Source organism: Cucumis sativus, chromosome 5 (genome assembly GCF_000004075.3).
Source record: "Cucumis sativus cultivar 9930 chromosome 5, Cucumber_9930_V3, whole genome shotgun sequence".
NCBI classification, from domain to species: Eukaryota; Viridiplantae; Streptophyta; class Magnoliopsida; order Cucurbitales; family Cucurbitaceae; genus Cucumis; species Cucumis sativus.
This window is the reverse complement of record NC_026659.2, coordinates 259,789-286,782: the sequence shown is the minus strand read 5'-3', so window position 1 is coordinate 286,782 and position 26,994 is coordinate 259,789. Positions and strand designations below refer to the sequence as shown.

Below are 26,994 nucleotides of genomic sequence, written 5' to 3'. Positions count from 1 at the left end.
CTCTTTGATTCTCATCAATCTTAATTACATTATAACTATTCAAATAACCTCGTAACGTAAGAAACCTTCGACGTAGGTATATGCGTGTATACTTATTTAATTTGATTCAACATAATTGAAATATTTAAGCTTTTGAACAATATTACTTGTCTCTTCCGTAGGTTGTATAGTTGTATCTTTAAATTCTAAGAAATATTACAAGTTTTTTTTCTTGATTTTTTTGGTTGCAATTTTAGGTTAATTTCATCAAAGAATGAGACCTCAATGTGCCAACTACCTATGTAAAAATACATTGGCTACTAGCTTCTATGCACATTCAGACGAAGAAAGTTTGAATTAATAACAAGTTTATGTTATCTTTAGATGTCGATGACCACAAACACACTATACTTGTTTATTCGATAATTCTAAACCCTTAGTCGACAAGCCATCTATACTTTTTTAACTATCCGTGAGAAGGATAGATCCTTACCATTGTTGATCTTTGACAAGAATTTTCTAGTAAGTATCAACCATTTGTTCATAATTTTTTTTTGTAAATTGTACATCAATGATCTTATACTAAATATAATTATCGGATGTATGCACGATGCACTTAAGTATTTTTCTTTTCATTTTGGTATAGTGTATATTAAGCTTACGATAATCACTATCACTCAAACATTAAACATCTCTTGATCACTCTGTGCTTAACTAACTTATGCTTAAACTAAAACTATGATTTAAATATAATTATTAAAATTATCAATTTAGCTAGGCTCCAGTTGCTTTCGAAAATAAATAGTTTAATCTTTCTCAATTACCTTTAATATTTTATTAAGTTAATGTTTTCCAACATAAATATATTTCTGAAGTGTATAGCATTATAATGGTGAGGTTTCAAAGAATATATTCCCCTCAACTTACAAAATCAATTGCCTTTTCCCCTAAAATGATAGTGGCTTGTTGTGTTGGTGTCTTTATCATTTAGTTTTTTTGTTCTTAATAAAAATTATTGTAAATGTCACAGTGACTTTTATAACAAGTTATTGTTTTTAGTATTTAACCAATGATTTGACTTTTTTTATACGAGAAATGAAATCACAGTGAAGAAAATGTGAGAAAAGATCATGTCTATAAAAAAAAAAAAGATAGTTTTCTTTTTTTAAAATGATACAAGAGGTGGTTCATGTCAGCATCTAGTTAGGAATTTTGATCTCGTGTTTAAGTAATGATGCTATTTGCCAAAGTGAATTCATCATCTCTCGAGGTTGGATCAAATCATACAGTAAAAGAAAAACAGAATAATATTTTAAAAATCAAAGATACATATTCTCTCTAAAGTAAATATTCTGATTTGCACTCCCACCCTATGGCTTGTGGAACCTTTAGCTACAAGGTAAGATAATTAACTTCATCACAAGTGAATTGCTAACTTGAGTTCGGATGAAATAGTTAAGACATATGACATCAAATAAAAGATTATAGCCTTGGGGTTAACCATAGTCGACTTTTAGTTTCGTTTGTGAATATATCAAAACATGTGCCTCATTAGACGTTATTTGTTAGAAGTGATCCGAGTGGCCTACTAAACACAACCACAAACTAAACATATGCTTTAAGGTGGAGAATGGGAGAATATGGAATCAGGAAAAGGTTTCCCCCTTCTTTCTTGGTGAGAAGATATGGAAAAGATTGTAACCATTCTTTTGGGGTAAAAAGGAAAATTCCATATAAAGGGTTGAAATAACCATCAATGGAGGATTCTAATCTCTGTTCTATTAGTCAAAAGGACATATGCCTTGGCATCAAAATAACATCATATATCAATAATTTTCAATCGTCCAACCATGTTAGAAGTTCAAACGCAATCCGACCATCGTACTTCTATCTTACTTTCAAGTTACAACTCCTCCTACCTCAAAACCAAGGAACCAACCAAGCAGACACTTCTCGTTCTTTAGAACTCAAGAACACAATTGTAATACCTATAGTCCTAGAGAACACAATTGTACAACCTATAGAACAAACACCGTTTAAGCAACGTCATAGACAATTCTCATTCAACAATGCATTTCCTAGCTATTTCTCAACCTGCTGCAATCCATTCTCAATTCATTAGCCATCAACTTATTAGGCAGTTCATTATGCTTACACTACCCATCTTATAAAAACCATCCTGCAACTCTCATTTTTTCATAGTACATATTCTTAAAATATGAGGAAAATTATGTGTTACATCATACCTCTGTTCATCAGCAAAATTCTCACTCCCCATTCAAATTGAACTTTAAACTTATAATAGTTTATGTTGGTAGATTCTTTGAGAGTGTGTGGCTAGGTTTGACGGTTCTTGTAGTTCAATAAGGCTGTTGATAATTTGTTGTTGGGTTCAATGCTCTTATAGTTGCCTGATGAATTGAGTGCTCTCTAAGCCAAATTTGAACACTTTCAAGACTTGTTTTCGATGTTTTATTTCACATACACACACACACATTTTATCATTTATTGATTTCGAGCAGGATCTGTGCTATCCAGTGGGTCTTTGAGGTGAGAGGAACAATAGAACCTTTAGAGGGTTGGAGACTCCCTATAATGTTTGAACCTTTAGAGGGTTGGAGCAAACTCCCTATAATGTTTGAACCTTTAGAGGGTTGGAGCAAACTCGATCCTTTGCTAGATTCCGTGCTTCCTAAGGGTTCGAGTAGGCCTTGTTTTAGTTAGGGCCTTTTTTGTAGGGTTGTATCTCTTTATATTCTCCCCAGCAAAAGCTTGGTAGATTAGTTAAAAAGAACACAATTTCCCTCAAGCTCAAATTTTAAAGTTGATTTGATAATAACAGTTGAAATAGATTCCAAAGATCATTGCTTCTATAACCTATATCAAAATATTTTATGTGGACAATTTGATAAGAAAAGTTCAAGCAGATTTGAACCATCCTAATAAACTAATCTCCTTCCTCTAATTTCTCGGAAATTTTGTTCAACAAGCTATACAAATTCAAAGTTCATACAGAACTTAATACATCCTGACTAAACAAAAGCGTAATGCAAAAAGATTACCAGAATCAAGTACTATTGAAACGATGAATAATATTATTCTAATTTCCCTTCGGTCTCAAAGAAACGCATACAGTTCTGGAAATGAATTTCCAGAAAAACGAAAACTCAGATTAAGGAAAACAAAGCTCACGAAATTGAGTTACAGAAATCATATCATCCTAAGATCTCGTTCACAATCTAACCTCGAAATGTCAAAAATCGGAGCACCGACCCTTTCGTTCCCAATCGCCGTAGCGGGTGGGCTCGGGGCCTTTTGGTCCACCGATCTCGCGAGTCATTTTTTCCGTATCAACTCCTTCATCTTGACCACCTCGGTCATCTCCAGCAGCCTCGTGTCGATTCGGCGAACTTCCTTTCCCGGCCTCTCGTTGTTCCTCGCTAGACACACCTTTCTCCAATCGAGAAGGCTGTTGATTGGACGAGGAGCTAACGAATCGGCTCAACGAGTTGAAAGTTAGGCGACTCACCGCCGGCAGGGCTGAGAGAGTCGGCGGTGACGAGAACAGGCGGCTGAGATTGCTCGACATACTTTGTTTACTCAATCGGATCCGCGAACTCCCGGCGGTTGGTAGGTGACGAAAATTGGTATTTATACTTCCTCAATACGACGTCGTTTGAGCAAACCACCCACCACGTGTCATTAATGTTATACCGCCCTTCTTAATTTTTCTTCATAGTAATTAGTACCCCTATTTATTTTATTTATTGCTTCTTACTAAGAAGTTTTTAATAATTTTATGTGAAATTAATGTAATTAAATTTAATATTTAATAAAATTATTTAAATAATTAATAAAGATAGTATCATAGTCTTACTCAGTCATTTTTTAAAATATTTTAAAATCAACCATAAAAAAATAGTAAATTTGATCCAATATCTACAACATATAACAAAGTTTTCAAATTTTATCAATAATATATTTTAATAGTCCCCAACATTATTCTATCAATGACATTAACTGATATCTTCTATCAGTGATATTAACTAATAATGATATAAATCAATTAATTTCATAGTATAACTTGTAAATATTTATAATTATTTTGATATTGTTAAAAGTGTTCCTACTTCTCTTCCAACAAAAAAAAATATATAAATATTTAATATTCTCAGAGATTGGAGGTTGAATCTCATCTTTCTCATCCACCAAAGAAAACTTTAGAATTCAACTATAAATAGACTAAATTAAAACAACACCATTTGGTGTTGAAGTTTTAGATCTTAATCTAATTAAGTATATTCAATATATTCAAATCTCAAGGTAAAAAATTTAAGAAGTAAAAAGGAAATGTTTTGGATCTAATAGAAAATAGACTAAAGTTTAAGGATAAAATTGTATTTTTGAAAAGAAAGAAACAGATAAGATGAGGGCTAGTTTTGAAATAAAGGCTAAATTTAGTGTATGTTGTCTGAAGAAAGTGGTTTAAAAGAACAAATAAATAAAAGTTTGAGGGTAATTTGTGTAATTTAGGCAAAAATAAACAGAAATGATTGGTGAAACCTGAGAGGCAGCATTGGAAATTTAGAAGGAAAAGTGAAATTGAAGAGAGTTGGAGGAAAGGGTAAAGCAGAGGAAGAAGAAGAAGAAGAAAATGGGAGTAGAAGGGCATGTTTTGAAGCGAATTCCACGCATTAAATTCCCTGATAGACACCCGAAATCATCCTCGTCTTCAGGTTCCTTTCTTTTTCATTTACTCATTACGTTTTTCCTTTTCTGGTTTTATCTGTTGCAATTTTTACTAACATGAATCTCGTGGATGTGATTTTGTTTTCTGTGGCATATAGATTGCTTCTTTGTTTGCTTGCCTGTTCACAATTTCGCTGAGTTTGGAAATTGAAGCTAATTTTTGTTTTCTTCCGGTCTGTTAGGTTGTGTAGAAATTAAAATTCAATTGGTTTTGAGCTGACTTAAATAGAAACTCTCCAGGTTACAACCTGGGTCATTTTTTGGGTTTCTGTGGAAGTGGAAGATTTATATACACACACACACACACATACATACATGTAGGATCTGTTTGGCTGTGTAATAAACATAAACTCATTGGGTATTTGGGTTAGAAACTGAGTCAATTGCTTTGTGAATTGAAGTTTTTTTTGTCTGGTTATTCGAGTGCAAGTAAACTGACTGATTTAGAACTGGGTCAATTGTTTGTTGTTGTTGTTGTAGAAGATGTTTTGTTACTTTGTTTGCATAGAATCTGAAACTCCATGGGTTAGAGAATGGGTGAATTTCCTTGTTGTTTTGGAAGATACTTTTATCTGTTTGTTGTCTAGAAGTAGAACAGAAATTCACTGCATTTAGAAACTGAGTAAATTGTGTTGTTTGGTGGTATTATACGGAAACAGAAACTCAATGGGTGTAGAAGCTGTTCCAGCTTTTTTGTTCTCGTGGAAGATTTTTCTTCTTTCTGTTATGTGGTACAGAGATACTAAGAAGCACGGATATTTTTGTTTGGAGTTTCAAATACTTCGATGCTCCTAGGCTTATTGGGGTTGTGTTTTATACTTTTTAGCACAATAAACCTGCGTCAAACACCAATGGTACAAAACTAATACGAGTCCAAAACTTATGAATCACATATCTAGCTCTTCCTAAACACAATAAACTGACATAGTATTTTAGGACAAAATTAATATATTCTGAGAACATAATGTATCAAACTCATTTTTTAAGCATGTGAATGGCATTGTACGGTTTCAGGGAGCTGAAGAGGAGGCTATATGAATTAGTTAGGGTTAGAGGCAAGTGCCCAACTAAGATTGGCTAAATGGAAACTGTGAAATAAATCTAAAAAAGGTCAATAGTGTTAAAGCAAAGAATTAGACACAGCACATATTTATATAAATATGTCTTACAACTATTGACTTCGAATCCATTCTAGTATAAGAATGATGTATATTTAAAAATTTATACTTTAATAAACATGTATTTGCCTTTTTCGTGTCCTAGATTTTTCTTAAAAGGATATGTCGTTTTGTTTGTGTCGTGTCTTATACTTTTTCCAATATGCATATCCATGTTTGTGCTTCTTATACAAAAGCTCAACTTGTTATAAAATTTAGGTGAGATTCAGTTTGCTTGAGGGAAGTAATTCTTTGTTTTTTAAGATATAAAAGCATCTGCCTTAGGTTACTCTGCAATTTTTCATCACCTAGCTGTGGAAAGGTTTGAAGTTAATTTGAATGTCTAAGGTACCGTTGGATAAGAACTTTGTAATTGAATACTGTTTTTGATAATGAGCTTGTTTTCTTATTTTTATTTTATTTTTTTACTATGGATTTCACCTTCCATACTGAAACAATCCAAACACTCAAAACTACCTTTTTTTTCTAGTTTTCAAAATTTGGTTTGGATTTTGAAAATATGGAGCAGATAACAACAATAGGTGAAAGTAATGTTTATGAGCTTAATTTTCAAAAAAACAAATGGTTATCAAATGGAGATACGTGAGTAAAATTCATGTGAATTTTCTGCTAAGACAATGTACTTCTCCCTATCTTTTCTCATCTAAATCTACATGGTTTCAATTTGGTTATCTGCCAAATGGTAAGATTCTTATTACGTCTTAAATTTTTTTCAGCCTTAATATCAACTGAACATTTTAAATTCTTATTAATAATACTCGGAACTGGTAAGGCTGTTTATCTGGCATTTGCTGTATTGAATTTTTTCCACTTGTGCTTGCATTTGAAGTAGTTTCAGTCAGATTAGCTTGCATTTAACTCCATTTATGATGTTTGCTCATCTAGATTCTTCAACTTGCTATCGTTTCCACAGATTTGAAACAAGATAATTCGTATTTTTTTTCAAATGCTTTCTCATTCTTTGCTAGTCTGATAAATCTTACAATTTCATCCTTTAGGTTCTGCTCTCCAGTCTCAGCACAACCCCGATAAGGACATTGGCTACTATGCACTTTCAGGTTCCAATGTGCCAGCACCACCCCAAAACATGGCTGTGGGGGGTAAAGCATCGCTCCTGCCAAAGCGTACACCTGTTTCGGACAGAGAGATAGAGGCTATACTGGTAAGCAAAACAGTATTTCTTTCCGGCTACAGTGTTAACAGTTACACATGGGTGTGAGGGGAGAGCAGAGAACATTTTGAAAAACAGTAGATATCATATAAATAAGTTTATAAAATTAAAATGAAATTTCTTTATCTTAATTCACTTTTAGGTATTCATTTTGCATTTTAAAGGTAAATAATAATAAAATAATACTTTTACTTTTTATTTTGAAAAACAAATGAAAACATAAACCTGATTCAAGAAACTTGGTTTTGTTGTTTCCAAAATTTCTACCCAACTTTGAAAACATTTCTGAAAAATGAGAAACAAGAAAAGAAAGAAAAACAGATACCAAATGCTTCTGTTTCTAAAAAATAGGAATCCAAAAAAAAAACTGATACAGTAATATGCTATTGAAAGGTCTGATTTAAGACTGATGTTTGTTCTGATAGGTTGATCATTGCTTCATGTCCATAAACATACACAAAGTATTTGTGCTTTTCAAACCCCATGATTTTTCTATTTTCTTTTGTTTTTGTAACAACGCAGTTGGGTGGATGCTTTTGATGTTTCCCATCCAATGTCATGGAAGGATAGCGTCGCAATTGTTCGGTGTCGGGTTCGTTATCCTTGTTAGCCAATAACACTGTTCTAAAACATTTGTTGCAAACTTCTGCATTCACCTGAAAAGATATCAGAATCATCTTGATTTCGAATCTCTTCTTGTATGATACTGTTAAACCCCTGCACTGGGTCGAAACCCAAGCAGAGAGGTCTTCTACTTTCTTTCTTGTCTCCTTTTCAGATTGTATCCATCAATGACTCCGTACATGGTATATGAAATGAAAAAAGAATGGTATGTTCTTAAGAACATATAAGAACTTGGCCATTGTGATTGTTTATATCGGGGGTGTTTCTTTTTCTTCCTTCCCTGAGGTCCTGACGAATTTCCTCGACAAAATTTTCTCTTGCCATTTCAAAATGAAAATTTTGTGGGAATTAAGAATATTCCGTAGTATTTGTCCATGCATTGTTGTTTGAGTTCCAATCTTGTGTTTCACGATAGAAAATAGCCAACAAGTAGGGTCCGTCGGATCAAAATCAATGGAAGTGATTCACTGGGTTTTGTGTGTCTTTTTACGAGTTAATGATTGATTTGCTCAAGAAAATCCAACTTTTTTATACAGGTATTTAAGTAGCTAAAGTACTTCTAAGATTTTATAATTACTTTTGAGGTTGTTGAAAATAAATGAGCATTTGTGGATTCATTTGTGAAAGAAATCAACTGATGATATTTGTTTGTGTGCCCAATTGGTGAATCTATTCTTGATGATTGAGAAAATCAACTGAGGCAACATATTTATTTCATGACAGTTCAAGTTTATTACAGAACCAAACTTGTCTTAGTTGTATGATGACATGAGAATCCAATCAAACCTCGCCGAATCTAGTGACACAAGTTAGTCCGGTTAAACTATACAAATTACTATTTGATATATGAGTTAATCCGATCAGATTATGTCATATATATTTAATGACATTCTTTGTACAATTAGACGGTATCCGGTGACAACGGATTTGAACTGATAATCAGATTGATCTAGTTTTATATAATCTCTCGTGAATAGAGAAGGTCACCCATGAAGGTTTATATAAAACTTCAAAAGATCAACAACTCTTTAAAGATCGATGGAGAAGTAAATCCTTGAAGGGAAAAGTGTACACTTTGAAGTAGTGAAGTTTTAAAATCGCAACAAAGTTGTCGAAAAACTACGATATCCAGTGTATTCTCAAAACTTACAGAATCCAGTAAAAGAAACCAAAATTGTAAACTATAGACTTTCCATATTGATTAAAGGGAAATGACATTAAATGAAATTGAAGATTGCAAAAGGAAAATAATAGTAAAAAATAAAAGAAATTGAACTTTTAGAGAAAAAATGATCCAAAAAACGAATTCTTTTAATACTTAGAAATCTATTTTTTTTTTGAAGATCTCAAACACTTGGAAATAACGGTTGAAACAAACGGTAATTACAAATCTTATAGTTTAGGTTTATAGCACTTAAATTTTTTTTTTTGAAAAAATATACATCTAGTTAAGATCACGTTGATTTGGTTAACCAATAATATCATTGAGTTTTACCTCTCAACAACTATATATATTAATATTGACATTTGATAGGGTATTCACGACGTAGTTATATATATTAATATTGACATTTGATAGGGTATTCACGACGTAGTTAGTTGTGTTTAATTATTTTTTATGAAGTTCATATTAAAAAGTTAGTATATATATATAAAAAAAAAGTTAAAAAAAATTTATTAATGTCTTTCCCTAATTGAATTTAGAATTACTCAACACAGTTCAACCTTATAATTTTAAACATTTCGAATTTAAATAGGATGAAATAATTTTAGTTATTTTTTATAGGTTATTTCAAATTTAGCTCTTAAAATATAAATCTAACAAATAGTCGGGTGTGTGCTTTTTTCTTCGCATGAGTTTTGGAGTCATTATTAGTAATACTAAAGACGAATATTTGATTTGATAGTAAAAGATTATAAAGTTGATTAGTACTATTCAGATGTCAACAGTAACACTCACATTCTTATTAATAAAATTATTATAAAAATAAAAAATATGAGTGAATTGGAATGCAAATAAAAGACGAGCATAAATATGAAAATTAATGAAATAGGATCTAAATTGCAAAAAGTAAAATCAATTAAATTAAAAAGCAATGTGGATGGACATATTTATAATTGAATTTATCCTAATTTGATTTGAAGAAAAATGAAAAATATTTGGAGAGAAGTGAGGTTATAAAATTAGTGAATGAATACTAATAATAATAATAATAATGGCGTGTAACGAGTTGCTTGGCTTAGTGTTGGCGAGGGGATTGAATTAGATGAGAGAAGAAAAAGAATCGACGGCTGAGAATCCATGAGATCAACGGTGGTTCGGTGACCGGCGATGGGTTTTTAACCGGCGAAGTGGGCAGTGGCAGCAGCGTAATTTCGTATCACGTGGACCAAATTATCCGCAAACCGCTAGTCCTCTCCGGGTCTCGTCTCTCTCTCTCTCTCTCGCTCTCTCTCTCTTTCTTTCTCTCGGACATAACCCCAAATCCAGACTCCTCAACTCCCAAGAAACCGTTTTCCTCTCTTCTCCGCCGCCGTCGCCCTATCTCCGGCCGGCGCATCTGCTTTCCGGCGATCTCTTTATCTCACTCGCTCTAGGGTTTTCTTTTTCCTTTTTTGCATTTCGTGTTTCGCGTGAGGCCGGTGCTATTTCAGTGTGAATCTCTGATTCTTCTGTTCTTTCCTTTGTGGGGGAATGACGTTGCTGTTAGGGTTTTGATTCTGCCCACTCGAGCTGTGGGATACTGCTGGAAGATTTGAAATTTAGGGTTCCTTTTTTTTTTTTCTTTCTTTCTTTTTATTTTTTAAATTTACTTAAGGGGTTTGTCTTGAAATTAGGGTTTTCAGTGTGATTCAGTATGCCGAGGGGTTCGAGGCACAAATCTACTAGACATGGGTTGAAGGATGCTAGGGAATCCTCGGACTCGGAGAATGATTCTACTGTAAGGGATCGGAAGGGCAAAGAGAGTGGGAGTAGGGTATTGAAGGACTCTGCTTCTAGTGAGAAGCGTAGATTTGATTCCAAGGACACGAAAGAGTTCTACGGTTCAGAGAATCTGGAGACGGAAGAGCATGGACATTCGAAGAGGCGTAAGGAGAGATATGATGAGGGAACGACTGATAGGTGGAATGGGGGAAGCGACGATGAGCTTGGTGTTCCTTCCAAAAAGTCAAAACCGTCAGTTGATTCAAAGAGCAAAAGAAGAGACGAAAGTGTGGGATTGCAGGGGGGTGGCGAAGAACTCAAGAAGAGTAGTGGGAAGGGTGAGGGAAGGCACCGTGAGTCAAGCCGAAAGGAGGGTAGGAATGGTGGAGGGGAAAGGGAAAGAGATAGAGATAGAGATAGGGATAGGGATAGGGATAGGGACAGAGATAGGGAGAGGGAAAGGGAGAGGGAGAGGGAAAGGGAAAGGGAAAGGGAGAGGGAGAGGGAACGGGAAAGAGAAAGAGAACGGGAGAGGGAGAAGGAGAAGGAGAAGGATAGGAAAGGTAGAGAAGGAAGAAGTGACAGAGGGATTGCAAGTGAGGAACTACGTGTTGAAAAGCAAGTGGAAAAGAACGCAGGTCAGGCATTGAGTTACAGTTAGTTTTATCATCACAGGGCAACTCGTGTATCCATTTCTCTGCATAACTTAAGAATATCGATACGCTTTATCTATTGAACGTGCTCTTTATCTTTACTGTTTAGTGTCCACATTTTCCTTAGACTTGTTTTAAGGTGTAATGGGTTGATTTTGTTGTGTTTTCTGTTTGGAGATCTGGTTACATCATTTACTTATATGTTGGACTCTATTTACTTGTATCTTTTGCTGTATTATAATCTTGTCATATATTATTCTCTTGAGCTTCATTTTATCAAATGACATGTCCACGCAAATGACGTAGGAAGTCCAGTGTGCTGGAAAACGCAATAATAACATAATTTGCCTCCCAAGAAGATCTTAGAGTATCATTGGACTTTATTCATGCTGAAAATGTAAACTTTTCAACTATCATTTCTGTCTTGATTGATTGTCCTTCTCTGCTTTTAGTTGCTCTTTGTGAAATGATGTGGTTTAACTGTAATTAATGAGGATACTGTTATTTATATTTATAGGCTTCCATATCTCAGGCTATAGGTGATCTTTTCTTTGTTTTTTTGGGGGTACTAAAGGATGTGGTGGTGGTTGACTTCCTTGGTTCTCTTCAGGATTGTCTTTACACACCACCGCTTAGATGGGTTTCGTAGTCATAATGTCAATATGATAATAATTTACATCTTTCTTCTTCATTCATGGGGATGGTTTCCTTGTTACACCATCTACTTCTCAAGACCTTTCTGAACCCAAAGAATGTGATCTTTCTGTCTCAGTATCATGAGGAAGCCAAGGTTTTAGGAGTGAGAAGTAGGTCAGCAAAACAATCTACCACTCACAATACAGGCACTTGATTAATGGGAGTTTGGATCTGTCTGTATTCACTCCTGTCCTCTACGTTGATTTTTCTGCCCCCTCCTTGCACAACTACTTTAAGACCAAAGATTTTCTGTTCATTCCTGCCCAAAAAAGGAGTTACTCTATCCCCCCTTTCACAAATCACTATTGACACTTTTCTTAATACTTCTGGCCCTAATCATGCAGTTGGCAGTGGATAGGATATATATCAAATTTTGACATACCTTATGAGTTATGCCAGTAAATGATTTACAGTGATTTTTTAGTTAATTTTAGTTCAGGATAGGATAAGTTTCTAGATTTTGTTCTATTTCTTCTTTCTCTCAATTTGCCAACTTATAGTACATTGTGATGTGTAATCGTTAAAATTCTATTTCTCATTTTAATTATATTTCCATTTTTGTTTTGTTTGTTTGTATGTTTGCTTTTCTTTTTTGGTATTTTGTTGAGGCTGTAGAAATTTTATTCTATTTGATCTATGGGTAGTATTGTCATTTTACAGATCTTAGTCTACGTTCATTAGATTTGAGCTGTATATATGCATGGTTTGCTAAATTGGTTAGTCTTAGGAATTAGATTATACTTGCTATCGGAGAAGCATTTTTTTGGTCTGTTTTCAACGTATTGTATTTTAATTTTGTGCAAAATTTGGATCTGAATCTTTGATTGAATTTTCTTTTGTAATTTGGTTTGCTTTCCATGTCATGATAACTAATTATTCTCCTCTTCCTCTCTCTCTCCCTCTCAGATGCCCATGCTCCATTTTGGTGAACAATTTTTCTTTATTGAGTTTAATGTTAGCCAGAGCTGATTGTGCACGTTGGTATCGTTTTCTTATAGTATAGATGGATGCAATTTGAAAATATTTCATTTGACTATTTTAGTATTTTGATATGTCGCCTTGTAGTATGGATAGTAACTCCATCTTATATTTAATTATTCTTTACAAAAATTAGTGGCAATATCACTCTTATAGGTCATGTTCTTGACATTTTGTAGAATGTATTACACTTTTTAATGTACTATTTTTTGTACTGGTTTATGCACTAAGGAAAAGATTAGGTATATATATGTACATATGTACATACATATTTATTTATATGTTTTTACCTATGATCTCATTATTAGATGAATTGTGATCCCATTGAACAAAATAGACGGTTTAAATTTTCCCTATTACCATTGTCTTGTTGACTGCGTATTAGTTTACAACCGGTTTTTTATCATTTGTCTGTTAGTTTGTGATATGTTGTACTTTGAATGCAGAGAATGTGTTGCATAGCCCTGGATTAGAGAATCACCTGGAGACGCGAGGTAGGAAAGGAGCTGGTTCTTTTGATGGAGATAAACATAAAGATGATGCAGGAGATGTTGAAAATAGACAGCTATCCTCAAAGAATGATACTGTGAAGGATGGAAGACGAAAGAGTGAGAAGTACAAGGATGAGAGAAATAGGGAGAAGTACCGGGAAGATGTTGACAGGGATGGAAAGGAAAGAGATGAGCAACTTGTTAAAGAACACATCAGCAGGTCAAATGACAGAGATTTGAGAGATGAGAAGGACGCAATGGATATGCATCATAAGAGAAACAAGCCTCAAGATAGTGATATTGATAGAGAGATAACCAAGGCCAAACGTGATGGTGATCTAGATGCTATGCGTGATCAAGATCATGATCGACATCATGGATACGAGCGTGATCATGATCAAGAGAGTAGGCGCAGACGCGATCGTGGTCGTGACCGTGACCGTGAACATGATCGGGATGGGAGGCGAAATCGTAGTCGAAGTCGTGCTCGTGACCGTTACTCCGATTATGAATGTGATCTTGACCGTGATGGATCACATCTTGAGGATCAATACACAAAATATGTTGATAGTAGGGGAAGGAAAAGGTCTCCAAATGATCACGATGACTCTGTTGATGCTAGATCTAAAAGTTTGAAGAACAGTCATCATGCAAATGATGAAAAGAAGTCTTTGAGCAATGATAAAGTGGACTCAGATGCCGAGAGAGGAATATCTCAATCACGGTCTCGTCATGGAGATGTTAATTTAAGCAGTCATAGACGGAAGAGTTCACCTAGTTCTCTGTCACGTGTTGGCACAGATGAATACAGGTTGCAGCTCTTTTTCTTTACTGTCGAAGTTGTGGTGTGTTTGAAGTCCTTGTTTCATAGAGAAATATTTTGGCAATGATGCTGTCTTTTTTAATTGGTTTGGGATGGCCGTTTTTCAAAATTTGAAGTTTATCTGCTCTGTTTTTTAGTTTCTATACTGCTATGTATTGCTTATCTCTATTGAATTGCATAAACAGGTTAAGCAACTATTTATTGGTAGCTCTAGTTTTATTGCTTTTAAAGTATAGTTGAGCACCTACATCTTTGGTTAAAATACCATTTTGCACCTACATATCGATAGCTCATCTTTCATGCTTTTAAAATATGGTTATGTACTCACATTTTTGTTTAAGGTTTTTGTTCTTGTTTGTTTACTTCTCATTCTATTTTTGTTCTTATTGTTAGTTCGGAGTTTAATTTGATTGAACTTGTCAAAATAATAATAGTTTTCATTCAGGAAAGGACACTGAATATGTTTTCAAATTTTATAGAAGGAAAGGCTTATAGAATCTTTGTCTGCGTGGGAATTCTATTATGATTATGTGGTGATTTTTTTCTTTAGGAAAAGAACGGAGAGCTTTAAGACATAAAATGCATGTCTATCACACAAACATTAAGACAAACTTCCGTTCTGTTTTTCCCCCCTTCCTATTTTGCCTTGTGAATGGCAATGGCATGATGGCATACTGGTTGCATTAGGGTACAGGCAATGGAGCCCCAGTGTCCATTCAATCCCACGGTCTTAATTCTTGTGTAGTGATTTTTTTTGCCTTCTATCTTTTTTGGAAGGATTTCTTCTTTGATAGGAAATGATGCAACGACGGAAGGTTTTTGTGATATTGGTTCTTATTATTCAACTCCTTAACTACGTTTTTTGTCAAGAGGGTTTGTTATATTCGATGGATTTAATTGGTTTGATACAAATGAACAATTACTTCATGTATTGCAAGAGCTATCAGAGCAATGGGATGCTCATTTATTAATCATCTTTTTCTATTCTAGGCATCAAGATCAGGAAGATTTGAGAGACCGATACCCGAAAAAGGAAGAAAGGTCCAAATCCATTTCTACTAGAGATAAAGGTATTCTTTCAGGAGTACAAGAAAAGGGTTCAAAGTACAGTTATTCAGAGAAACCCAGTGAAACAGAGGGTAGCAATGCTACTGAGCTGTTACGAGACAGGTCTTTAAATTCTAAGGTATCTATCAGCATTGAGCTTGTCAAAGTGATCTCTTTCAGTTATGACTTTGAACCTAACAGTTCTTATGTTTCGCAGAATGTTGACATTGAAGAAAGTGGACGAAGGCACAATACTTCTATTGATGCCAAAGACCTCTCTTCTAATAAGGATAGGCATAGCTGGGATATACAAGGGGAAAAGCCTCTGATGGACGATCCATCTCAGGCAGAGTCCTACTATAGCAGCAAAGGTAGTCAGAGCAATCCATCACCATTCCATTCACGCCCTGCTTTTAGGGGTGGAGTTGACATTCCTTTTGATGGTTCACTAGATGATGATGGCAGACTTAATTCTAATAGCCGTTTTCGAAGGGGTAATGATCCAAATTTGGGTAGAGTACATGGCAATTCTTGGAGAGGTGTTCCAAACTGGTCAGCACCACTACCAAATGGCTTTATCCCTTTTCAGCATGGACCTCCTCCTCATGGAAGTTTCCAATCAATTATGCCTCAGTTTCCAGCACCACCTTTGTTTGGTATCAGACCTCCACTTGAAATCAATCACTCTGGAATTCATTATCGGATGCCCGATGCTGAAAGATTTTCCAGTCACATGCATTCACTAGGGTGGCAGAATATGTTGGATGGTTCAAGCCCTTCTCACTTACATGGATGGGATGGAAATAACGGTATCTTTAGAGATGAATCTCACATTTATAATGGAGCCGAATGGGATGAAAACAGGCAGATGGTGAATGGTCGAGGATGGGAGTCTAAACCTGAAATGTGGAAGAGACAGAGTGGTTCCCTGAAAAGGGAATTACCTTCCCAATTCCAGAAGGATGAGCGTTCAGTGCACGATCTCGTTGACGATGTATCAAGTAGAGAGGCGTGTGATGAGAGCACCGATACTGTTTTGACAAAAACTGCTGAAATAAGGCCTAATATCCCTTCTGCAAAAGAAAGCCCCAACACTCCTGAACTCTTCTCTGAAACACCAGCTCCTCTTAGACAGTCAATGGATGATAATTCTAAACTTAGTTGTTCTTACCTTTCTAAGCTTAAGATTTCCACAGAACTTGCACATCCGGATCTGTACCACCAGTGTCTTAGATTAATGGATATTGAGCACTGCGCGACTGCAGATGAGGAAACTGCTGCTTACATAGTTCTTGAGGTAGACTTCTGGATTAAGTTTCATCTTACCACCTATGTCTGTTTATGCCTTTCACCTAATTATTTGAATTTAATTATTATTCATGTAATTATTTGAATTTAATTATTATTCATGATTGATCATCATCTTCTTTACAGGGTGGTATGAGAGCCGTGTCAATCTCATCAAGTAGTGCACATCAATCTCTTTTCCATCCAGACAAGAACTCGATTTTTCAGGTATAATAAGTGATTGCATTAGGTGTAGGAGATAGAAGTTGTCTGTCGTGTTTATTCATGTTAAGTTTAACATGTTTGATGGTCTTGGGACCTGGCAAGATGGCAAAATTTTGGAGTATCCATTTTCTCATGTATTTTTATATCAAAGCACTGTGAAACTGTCTTGTAATCTTGTTACTTAGGATGCGATTGGGGGAGGGAATGTGTTATGGGGGAAGAGGATTATGATAATTCTAGGATTATAATAATCCTAGTGTTTTGATAATATGTGTATGTGGGAAGAAATATGAATGGCAGTGTTATGGTAATGTGTTTGGGGGAAAGATTATTGTTGTAGTATTATGATAATATGCGTCTGGGGGAAGAGTTATAATTGTTGTGTTATTATAACATGTGTTTGGGGGAAGAGTTATGAGTGTAGTATTATGATAAGATGAAGTAGAAAAATTTGTAGGGTTATGAAAAGATGAAGTAGGGTAGTTTGTAGGGTTATTTAACCCTAATCCTCAAAAATGGAAACCCTTGGCCCAAACAAGGTTTGAGCCATAATACTTTTTCTAATCCCCCTAAATCCCCACCCCAAACACACCCTATAGTTTATAATATTTATTCATTGATGCCTTGGCAATTCCACAGTGGATTTCAATTCCTCTGTCTTTTCTGTCTTGACAAAATATGGGGGAAAACCTGTGACGTACTATGCTATATGCTATTTGAATGTTAGTAAAACTCAGTCTTTGTAGATTATTGGCGAGGAATGACGCTCAGAAGTTAATAGCTTGGTATAATTGTGGTGTTCATGTTTTGCAGCATGCAATGGACTTGTACAAAAAGCAGAGAATGGAAATGAAGGAGATGCAGGTTGTTTCTGAGGGAATCACATCCTCTGAGAGGAGGCTTGAAGAGAAGGAGATGGAAGTTGTTTGTGGGGAAATGGCTGCCTCCGAGACAAAACTTGAAGAGAAGACCTTCGATTTCAATAATGGAGAAGTTAAGGTGCCTGATTCAACTGTTGATGTGGAAATGGAACAGGCACCAATCAAAACCGCTGGTGTTGATGAGGAAGTTGAGACGACTGAAGCGTTGGGGAAATTGGAGGATATAGCTTCAACTGGCAGCCAGGAGGAGGTTAAGTGTCTTGAAAACCCAGAGGAGTCATTGCCGAATAGCAATTCAATCGAAGTGGATATGATCGATTCAGAACAGCTGGTGGTGAACCTAGAGGCTGAAAAGGATACCATTTTCATAGCGAAGGACAACACACCAGTGAATGACAGTGATAAATTCAATAACATTGACATTAAAGGGATTGCCAAGGGCAACGATTCTACTCGATGTGGAGTTGGCAATTCTTGTTTTGACAATGCAGTGAGTGGTCCTTTGTCATTTCCAGAGGAAATACCCGAGACTTGTGAGGGTTTAATGCCTGTGTCAATTGGGTCTGAATCTTTAATTTTGAGTCAGATACATCATTCTCCTGAAAGTACACATTGAAACAATTTTAATATCGCTGATTTTGTTATTTTCTTAGTTAAGTTATTGATTTTTCTATTCTTGTTGCTTCATCTTCCTGCAAGGAATAAAATTTCCTACTGTTCTGCACTTTGGTGCATCGTCTTGAGGTTTTTTCGTTTTTTGGTCAGTTTATAGTTTTTCGCATAATTTCCAAAATTGGAAACTTCTTTTCTTTTTTCTCATTTGGTGACTATAATTAATAATTCTCTTCAAGGAAGCTGTCCCTTTTCAGGAGCCAAGCAAATCTACAGAGTTGGGAAAACTTCGAGCTGAAATGAGGTAATATCTTAATTCAGTTTCATCATTTTGCTTTAAAAGTTCAATTAACAGGGGTTTTAAATTTTCATCAATTCCAACTTTTTTTTGTGCCTTATTCTATTGAAAACGTATAATCTTTGTTAAGAAGTGTTTTTGAATTACATTTCAATGATGGTTTTGTTCCCTCCAGAAACCTTTTCTTTTTTTAGTTTTGAAGACTACATTTTTTCTCCTCTAAAATACTTTTGACCTTTTAAAAAAAATGTCTATTTTGTCCAAAAATCTATCCCATAAATAAGAAGTTAGAATCTAATGGAGTGCTGGTTAGAAGATTTCTTAGCCAAGGAAATTTAGTCTTGTAATTTACGTTTAAAATTTTAGCTATTTTACTATCCTGTCATTATTATAGATGACATGGATATGATTGATTAAGATGAAAAATGCTAAAATAGTGTATTTTATAGAAAGAAAAAAGATTAGGAATAAAGTAGATATTTCCTTGGAACAATAAACTCAAAGAAAGTAGACATTTCTTTTTAAAGTTTGTTGATAACCTTTTTTTTTTATGTAAAATGTACGGTGGTGAAGCACATCAACAATTGCTTTCATATCTGCTAAAGAAGGTATGAAGAGAATGAAGATAGAAAGATAATGAATGAGATGATTTAGGTATAAAATGCTTGAGAATAAAGAGCACTCCTTTTACCTTTTTAAGTTCAAAAGGAAAGTATGGGTTTCTTAATTATTTCAAGCATTTCATATTTTGTAAACTTAATTTTTCCTCACTATAATTAATAATTAAGAACTCCATAAACAGTGTTTGGGTTCTTGATATATAACACATTAAGTTTAAGTTAGTTAATTTCCTTTTTGATTCGAAAATTGTGTGATGAAAAATGGAAAAATCAATCATATTTTCAAAGTCTTCCAATCATAAACTCCATCTTTATCTAATTCTAATAAGATAATTGAATTTTAGCTTTGAGCTTTTTCTTTCAAATTTAGTTGAGAGATCTTAAATTTTGCAATTCATGCTTTGAGCTGCATGTCCAAAACATTCAAGATTGGAGTGTTTCGTGGAGTTGGAAACTACGAAATTTTTGTTTTGCTCAAGGAGTTTGTGGATCTCGTGACGTGAGTTCAGATACATCTTAAACATTCACAATCACGTTTGGGTAAATTTTGACATAGTAGAACAAAGTCAAAAAACAATGTTTTATCTAAGATAAAACTAAATTTGATTTTAGCTTGTTAAATATTAAGAAATTCATATCCCACCAAGATTAAGATAAATTCTAGATCAATTTTTTTATAAATACAAATTTACCTAACTTCTCTCTTTTTATTATTCTCTTTCTTTGTTCTTCAGATTCTCTAAGTTACAAATTTACCGTTGAAGTAAACATGAGATACATTTTCCTTTCGTCAAAATTTGACATCTCAACCATCTTGACATGTTTTATTTTTCTTTTATTAAAAGTTAAGAACGAGCCGACAATATAAAATCATTATTATAATGAAAGTTAATACTATGACAATATAATAAATATTGTATGGTAGATGTAGATGGTTAATAACTAGAAACATGCATGTTTAACAAAATTCAAATATCCACCGTTGAAGAAGAAACATGAATAAACTAAAGGGATCTTAGTTTAAGAAATGTTGAGCGCAAAGGTATTGTTAATCGTTACAATGCTCATTTTTTCTAACACTTCAAAAACCTCTGGAATTGGACATACCTTTAAATTTGGTTTCTTAGACCAATTAATCCCTAACTCATTCTTGTCCCAAAAAGTGAACTATAATTCTCTTCTTCCATGTTTAGTATGAAGTTCATGAACTCCAACATAGTTTGTGTTCATATCATAACCTTGAAACAAAATGAACTAAAACATTGTTTGAAGACAAATGATTTTAGGAGCCATAATTAGAACTGTAATTGATACAGATCATAGAACTTGAATTAGAAAATAGAAAGTACAAACATCAATATTACAAAGCAGCACTACTATGAACAAACACTTCTGCTTCTTTTTGTTTTTGCTTTTGTTTTTATTAAGCAAACACTATTTACAATTCTATCTTCTACACCTTTCATTTCAGCCCTTCTAAACAAACTAATCGTAGATTCTTCTTCTAACCACATGATTTCCTCATGATATCATTGCCTGATCCTTATCTCAGATTCTTCAGTCTTGGCAAACCTTCCTCTGATTCTTGGTTGACTGTCAGCCAAAGCCTTTCTACAAGCATACTGCCAACCAAAAAACAGTCTCTTTTTAGCCTTCATCTTATGATCTCAAAGAAACATCCTTCAAATTTTTTAAAGCTTTTAACAATGTTATTAAATGAATAGATTGTTTTTTGGAAAAATGATGGCCAATTGGACGTTAACTCGTTCAATATGCTTACTGAACATTGTCTGCCATGTAAATTAATTACCTTGATCTTTCTGCCAAAGTTCCTTTTTGTTCTCTTGTTTCGGTATCTTGATAGCTTTTCTTTGCGTTCTTCGGCCGTGCAATTGCTGATTATCAGCGGCCGCTCGAGAGAAGAATGGAACTGGCTCCCAGAACCATTACTAAGAGTCTGCAGCAGATGTTTAGAAATTAGAATCAATCAGTGACAAAACCCCCATTAACTAGTGAAAATGATTGAAGACACCAAATAGATATTTCAACATAGCTTAGCTTAAACATTAGAGTTTTCTTCACTCCTCAGATAGCACCTATTTCTAGCTTTTATAAATTTGAGATTATTATTCACCCTTTCAACAGTGTATCTAAGATTCTGAATACTGGTAATCGTGAACATTATGTGATTCTTCTTCATGTAGGTTTTTGAATCGAATTTGTGAATGCTCCGGTTTGAAAACATCAAATAGCTTAACAACATATAAGAAACTTTTGACTATAAAGTTGGAAACGAAGTCTGACCTTGATATCGCCTTCGCTAAATGCCCGTCGCATCCCATACACCTCATTGATATCCATTCCACTAAAATCTAAAATACTGGATTTCATTGCGGGGCCTTGCATCCAGTCCATTGATCTTAAGCATCCTGAGCTAACACTCTTCTGAAGTGTTGCATCAGGAACTGGTTTGTTTTCTGGAATTTGGTGTTCGTCCGTATTTGAAGTCTGACTCTTAAGATCGAAAACTTCAGACAGCGGTGTATGTATTGCTGCTTTCTCTAAAAGATCCTTCTCACATTCATAGTAAACCTCACTCAAAAGCTGATCACTTTGCAGTGATTCAAAGTCTGAATCTTTAAGTCCCTCTAAGGAGATGTTGGGATTGCCAAAGGACATCATTGAAATTGCAGCCATCATAGGATCGAGACCTGAAAACGATTCCTCGATAATTGGCTCTGGAGCTTTGAATAAGTCGCCTTCACCCCCCATGTTGTATTCACATACAGTTGATGTCTGAACCATGTTGCTCTGCATTAGAAGAAAGAAGGTGAATGATGAAAATTAGAAAAACTAATATGTCAGTGATAAAGATACAAGAGGCGCTTTCCCAGCTGACTTTAATTCAATAAAAAATCAAACTAATGCCTAATGGTATCTAACAGATGCAAAATACAGTTGTTTTGTTTTAAACAAAAATTCATTGTTCCAAGGGAAAAAGAGCTGCTAATTTGAGGAGTAAACAGGTGAACATATTCTTTGATGAAAAGATAAGGAATAAAAGTTATTTGAATGAAAAGGGTGGATGTAAGTTGTAAGGATCCTGTAAAATTCAGCCAAGTTAACAGAAATCATTGGAGAAAAGTGAAGTAGTTCAAAGAATATTGCTACTAAGGCTAACTATTTATAGTGAAAAAAGTAGTGGAAAAGCTGTGATGAGAGCTTCCTTTTGGCATTACAAAACTGAGAATTTGCAGATATCTTAGGTTAAAACAGCTCACATAAGCAAACATTACCAAATACAACATGCAATCTTCCATGACTGAAATATCTTTAAGCAAAAGCAGCTGATGAGCACTATCGGCTTTTTCTGGCCATTTTCCTCTCTTTCTTCACAACATATGATTATAAAAGAAGAAACTGGTGAGAGAGAGAGCTTCCTTAAAAACACTTTTCCATGAAGGTTAAGGAAAAGAATAGTGGGAAATGAGTTGAACAAAAAAGATGAATTTTAAAAAAGGAAGAATGATTGAAGTAGGGAACTCAAAAGAAACTGTTCTCTCTTTCACTCTCCTTTTATTTGCCCTTTTTCACCCATCCTTTTCCAGATCCAACATGTAAAGCAGACCCAAACTATTTTCATATGCACTTTGAGGCAATTAAGACACACAATGGAAAGGAAACAGAGCTTAAAGTTTTTCTTTCCCATTTTCTCAGGAACCAAACAGTAGATATCATAATCAAGTTACAACAAACAACTACAAAACCACAGAGCTAAGTCCAAAAACTAAAGTTATAACAAGATTAAGCTGAAACCCAGTTCATAATCATCTAAAAAAATGCTCCTCAAAAGCAAGAAATGAGAAAAAAAAAAAAAAGGATTGAGTTGAGAGATGGAGAGTATACCAATGGAGAGTCAAGCTTGTGGGTTTTGCAGAAATCCTTTGCTAGTTGAAATTCATCACAGAAATTCTGGAAATAAGGAAGCAAATGCTCAGTTTCAGCATACATTTCCAAAGCTTTGGAGAGGAAAAGAAAGTCTTTAATGGTTGGTAGAGAAAAAACCCCTCCTCCAGAATCCCAGGAAAATAGGTCATAAACTGAGAGTACCCCTCAAAAATTATTTATGAGCTTTTTATTTAAGCTTTTGGATTTGGGAACTGAAAGAAAACAAAAAACAAAAAGCAAATTTATATACTTTGATACAATATTAAATAAAATTCATCAAAGATTAAGAAAAAAGAAGTGGAAAAATTGTCTTTTTAATGCTGATGCTGATGCAAAAACAATAAAACATATATGAAGACAAAGGAAAGAAAAGACCTTAATCATTATTTAATAAATTGAAAAAATGACTCTCAAGTTGATTTCTTTCAGTTTTATTGTAATTAATGTTTGTTTGGGTTTAGTTTATTTACTTAAATAATTGCAAATTGCAAAGGGATGATGGGTGATGAGTGATGAGCACCCAAAGCCAAAAAAATAATGGTAATAGGGAAAAGTTTGTGGAATGGTCACAGTGCAGCAAAAAACAACAGGCAGGTCCCATAACAACACACTCCATCCCACATGCCCATTGAAGCGCGTTCATTATACATTCCAACTTGCAAACTTTTGTTCTTCTCATCTTTACTTTACATTTACATTTACATTTGTTGTTTATTTGTTGTTTACATCTTGTTTGTTGTTTGTTGTTGTGTGTGATCACTGATCACTTCCTATCTCTCACCTCCCTTTCTTCCTTTCTTTCTTTCTTACTTCTTGTTTTCTTCTCATTTATCTGTACTAACTCAATTTTGTTGGTTAATCTATAATATAGGGAAATACTGTTAAGAAAGTCTTAAAGACTGTGACCATGATATCCTTAAACATGTTGAGATTGGATTTAGATTATTATTGATCAAAAGATGAAGTAGAGAATGGCCTTAGACTTATATGGGTCTAGGTTCATCTTCATGTTGGACCTACACTTACCTTACTCTTTCCCCATCCTCTGCTTATCTCAGTAACTGCAGTTCTATCCATTTCAAGAAACCCTTTTTTGTGTTCTTCATTTAAGTTTGAATTACAATCTTATCATTTGTTTTTTCCTTTTACTAGTAGCTATAAATGAAATATAATGTTATAAATAAGATTCAAATCTTTGTCAAATGATTTAGTGAGTATTTAAGATGTTATATAAATATATATATATTACAATTTCATGAAGAAAGCAGCGTTAATATATTGTTCCACATTTGATTAAATTTAATTTTAGATCTAAAGATTGACTTGAAATGATTGAAAGTTTTGAACTTTAGGCATAAGCTTTTGTTTCTTTACCATTTCTTTTTCACATTACAAACTCCTTTTTTTCTTTTTTAAAATATATTTTATATTGAGAGATTCCTCCTTATGGAAATTTATGAATTTCAACACTTTGAGAATATTAAAACAATATAATATATATAAAAGCAAGTAGATCAAATCAAATCAAAATGATGTATAAAATAAACATATAAAAACAGGAAAAGCTCTCAGGGTAGCAGAGCCTACTGCTTCCAAAAATGAAATAATTAATTCTTAGAGATATCTATATTTAATTAATTAGTGTATGACACCTCACTTCAAACTATACTTTTTATTGTTATTTTATTCATTTTAAAAATAATAATATTTATCTGTATCTCGAACAAAAACAAACTTATTCATATGCCAAACTAAATTCTTTTTATCATTTCTTTCACATAACGTTTAAAATGTGAGAGGGAATGCACAAAAATGAGTGCACCTCTTATGCTTTGAAACGCTCTTTTTTCTTCACTTAAAACTTTGAAATTCGTCCGAGTAAATACTTGTAATTGGTTTTTATAATTTGTCGAAAACACCTCTTATGTTAAAATAAAAGAATAATCTATGTGATAATCGAGTGTAAAAATAAGATGTTTGTGAAATTACTTGTAATTATTATAATTTGTTATGAGTGATTTTGAATCCAAGAGTATAATTATAAAATGTCAGATATATGGTATGCTTGACCCAAGAGATGATTTTAGGTGCATAGTGAGGCCTAAGAGAGATGCTCGATCTCAACATGCTCAATATGTTATCTTATTATCCCGAGGTGACTTTTGAAACTAATTGGAGAAAAATTAATCTAGGTCAACTTTTCTTTATAAGTATATTCTCGTAACTTCATACAAGATAACTAGACTTCTAATTAGTAACCTCTATGCCATTCTATTGTTCTCTATCTCTGACTTTGCCTTCACAACCGTACTTTTCTTTGTTTCATAAGTCTCTCTTTTTTAATTACAAATTTGTCGTTGTCGTCACATAAAAGTTAGACTTTCTTTATTTTGATCTTTTAGGTTCTCTTCTCTTAATTACAAATTTAGTGATAGATAAGAATGAAAATTTATAGAAACAAGCAGTGACATAAATGAAAATTTATTCCAAAGTTTGAATGATATTTTATATAAATTTGCCTTAAATTGCATGGTTGTGAAGTATATTCTAAAAGAATATTTATGATATAAAGAATATACTTTAGACCAAAATGTAAAAGAATATATTCATATAATTTATTTGTAAATTAGATATAGATTTTCAGTTGTCCATGTGAGACTTCACCTTCAACAAAACAAAAGCAAAAAGTCTCCAATTTATCCCAAATACTAAAATAGCCTAAAGGGAATAAACGAGATGAAGTCATCCTATCAACGTTTTAAAAAATATTTTTGAATGTATAATACGTCGAAGATTAATCGATAACTTTAATATTGATCTTTTATGAACATATAAAACATAACATATTGTTATTTATTAATCTCAGGATGAAAATGAAAATATGAATGCTCGTATAATTTAGTTGAAGAATATATGTTAATATATAATCATAGGTATAAATATTTTTATATACACATCAATATTCGTCTAATATGAATACTTTATAAAGATACCAATGTTCGAAAGAGAATAATAGAGAGAAAAAGAAGACTACTTTTAAGAGAAATTTGACTCTCTGCCCAAATATCAAAACACCCCTACCAAAACCAAAGAGTCCCTTTTCTTTTCTTTTTCTCTTTTTAAATAGTTTGTTTTCCGTCCAAAATGTCAAACGATCTAATTTCTTTTTAAAATTTGTCAAATTCTTTGATGATGTGATTATTGCGTTAAATTATAGCATTAACCTCCTTTATTGATTTAGAGTTTTTTCTTCTCCCTCCCCACATGCCTCTTATTCGACTTCTCCTCCAACACTGAGCGACACCAGCTCGTGAGATGGGTGTGAGCAACACCAATAGTAATGTGTGACTATCGACACCAACCGAAGAAGGACGAGAATTACACCAACTGTGACCAAAGCAAGAATGAACAAGAGCGACACTAACTTTACGAGTCTGTGAGAGATTGAACGAAACAACTTTTTTGCATGCGAGGAGAGTAATTAAATACACTCAAATTTAACGTCAGTAAAGAGTTATTCAACGTCTTTTTTCAAAAAAACTGATCCTTCTATATTTTTTTCTCTAGTTTTTAAATCATCCATCCACCTAACTCCATAAAAAGACATGGCTTATCTAACTAGACCTAACATGAAAAAAAGAAAGAAAGAAAAGAAAATAAAAGAATAGAGAAGATATTTTGGAAAAAAAGTTTAAAGAGAAATAGGGTTTTCATGTAGTTGTGTGTGATTTGAATGAGCCATTGATTCAAAGAACCTTTTCACTATACATATAAATGCAAAACCCACTTCACAACATTAAGAGATATA

General features: G+C 33.8%; 3 protein-coding genes across 4 annotated transcripts; 2 read left to right on the top strand and 1 right to left on the bottom strand.

Annotated features, from left to right (window-relative positions):
• Positions 1-4,510: 4,510 nt before the first annotated feature.
• Positions 4,511-7,952, top strand: LOC101222729. The gene is made up of 3 exons (XM_004145882.2): positions 4,511-4,715; positions 6,905-7,068; positions 7,600-7,952. Exons 1-3 carry the CDS (start codon positions 4,634-4,636, stop codon positions 7,615-7,617), a joined length of 264 nt encoding a protein of 87 aa, XP_004145930.2. The 5' UTR covers positions 4,511-4,633; the 3' UTR covers positions 7,618-7,952.
• Positions 7,953-9,981: 2,029 nt separating this feature from the next.
• Positions 9,982-18,432, top strand: LOC101216579 (uncharacterized protein DDB_G0283697). The gene is made up of 6 exons (XM_031885137.1): positions 9,982-11,265; positions 13,401-14,256; positions 15,259-15,454; positions 15,533-16,612; positions 16,750-16,830; positions 17,641-18,432. Exons 1-6 carry the CDS (start codon positions 10,560-10,562, stop codon positions 18,322-18,324), a joined length of 3,603 nt encoding a protein of 1,200 aa, XP_031740997.1. The 5' UTR covers positions 9,982-10,559; the 3' UTR covers positions 18,325-18,432.
• Positions 18,433-20,488: 2,056 nt separating this feature from the next.
• Positions 20,489-23,249, bottom strand: LOC101222491 (two-component response regulator-like APRR7). 2 transcript variants are annotated; one of them, XM_004145881.3, is made up of 4 exons: positions 23,145-23,249; positions 21,543-22,049; positions 21,049-21,195; positions 20,489-20,860 (listed from the first exon to the last, which is right to left on the bottom strand). In XM_004145881.3, exons 1-4 carry the CDS (start codon positions 23,247-23,249, stop codon positions 20,768-20,770), a joined length of 852 nt encoding a protein of 283 aa, XP_004145929.1. In that variant the 3' UTR covers positions 20,489-20,767. The 2 variants fall into 2 exon arrangements, with proteins under 2 accessions (XP_004145929.1, XP_011654621.1); XM_011656319.2 differs by lacking the exon at positions 23,145-23,249 and adding an exon at positions 22,535-22,691.
• Positions 23,250-26,994: the final 3,745 nt, after the last annotated feature.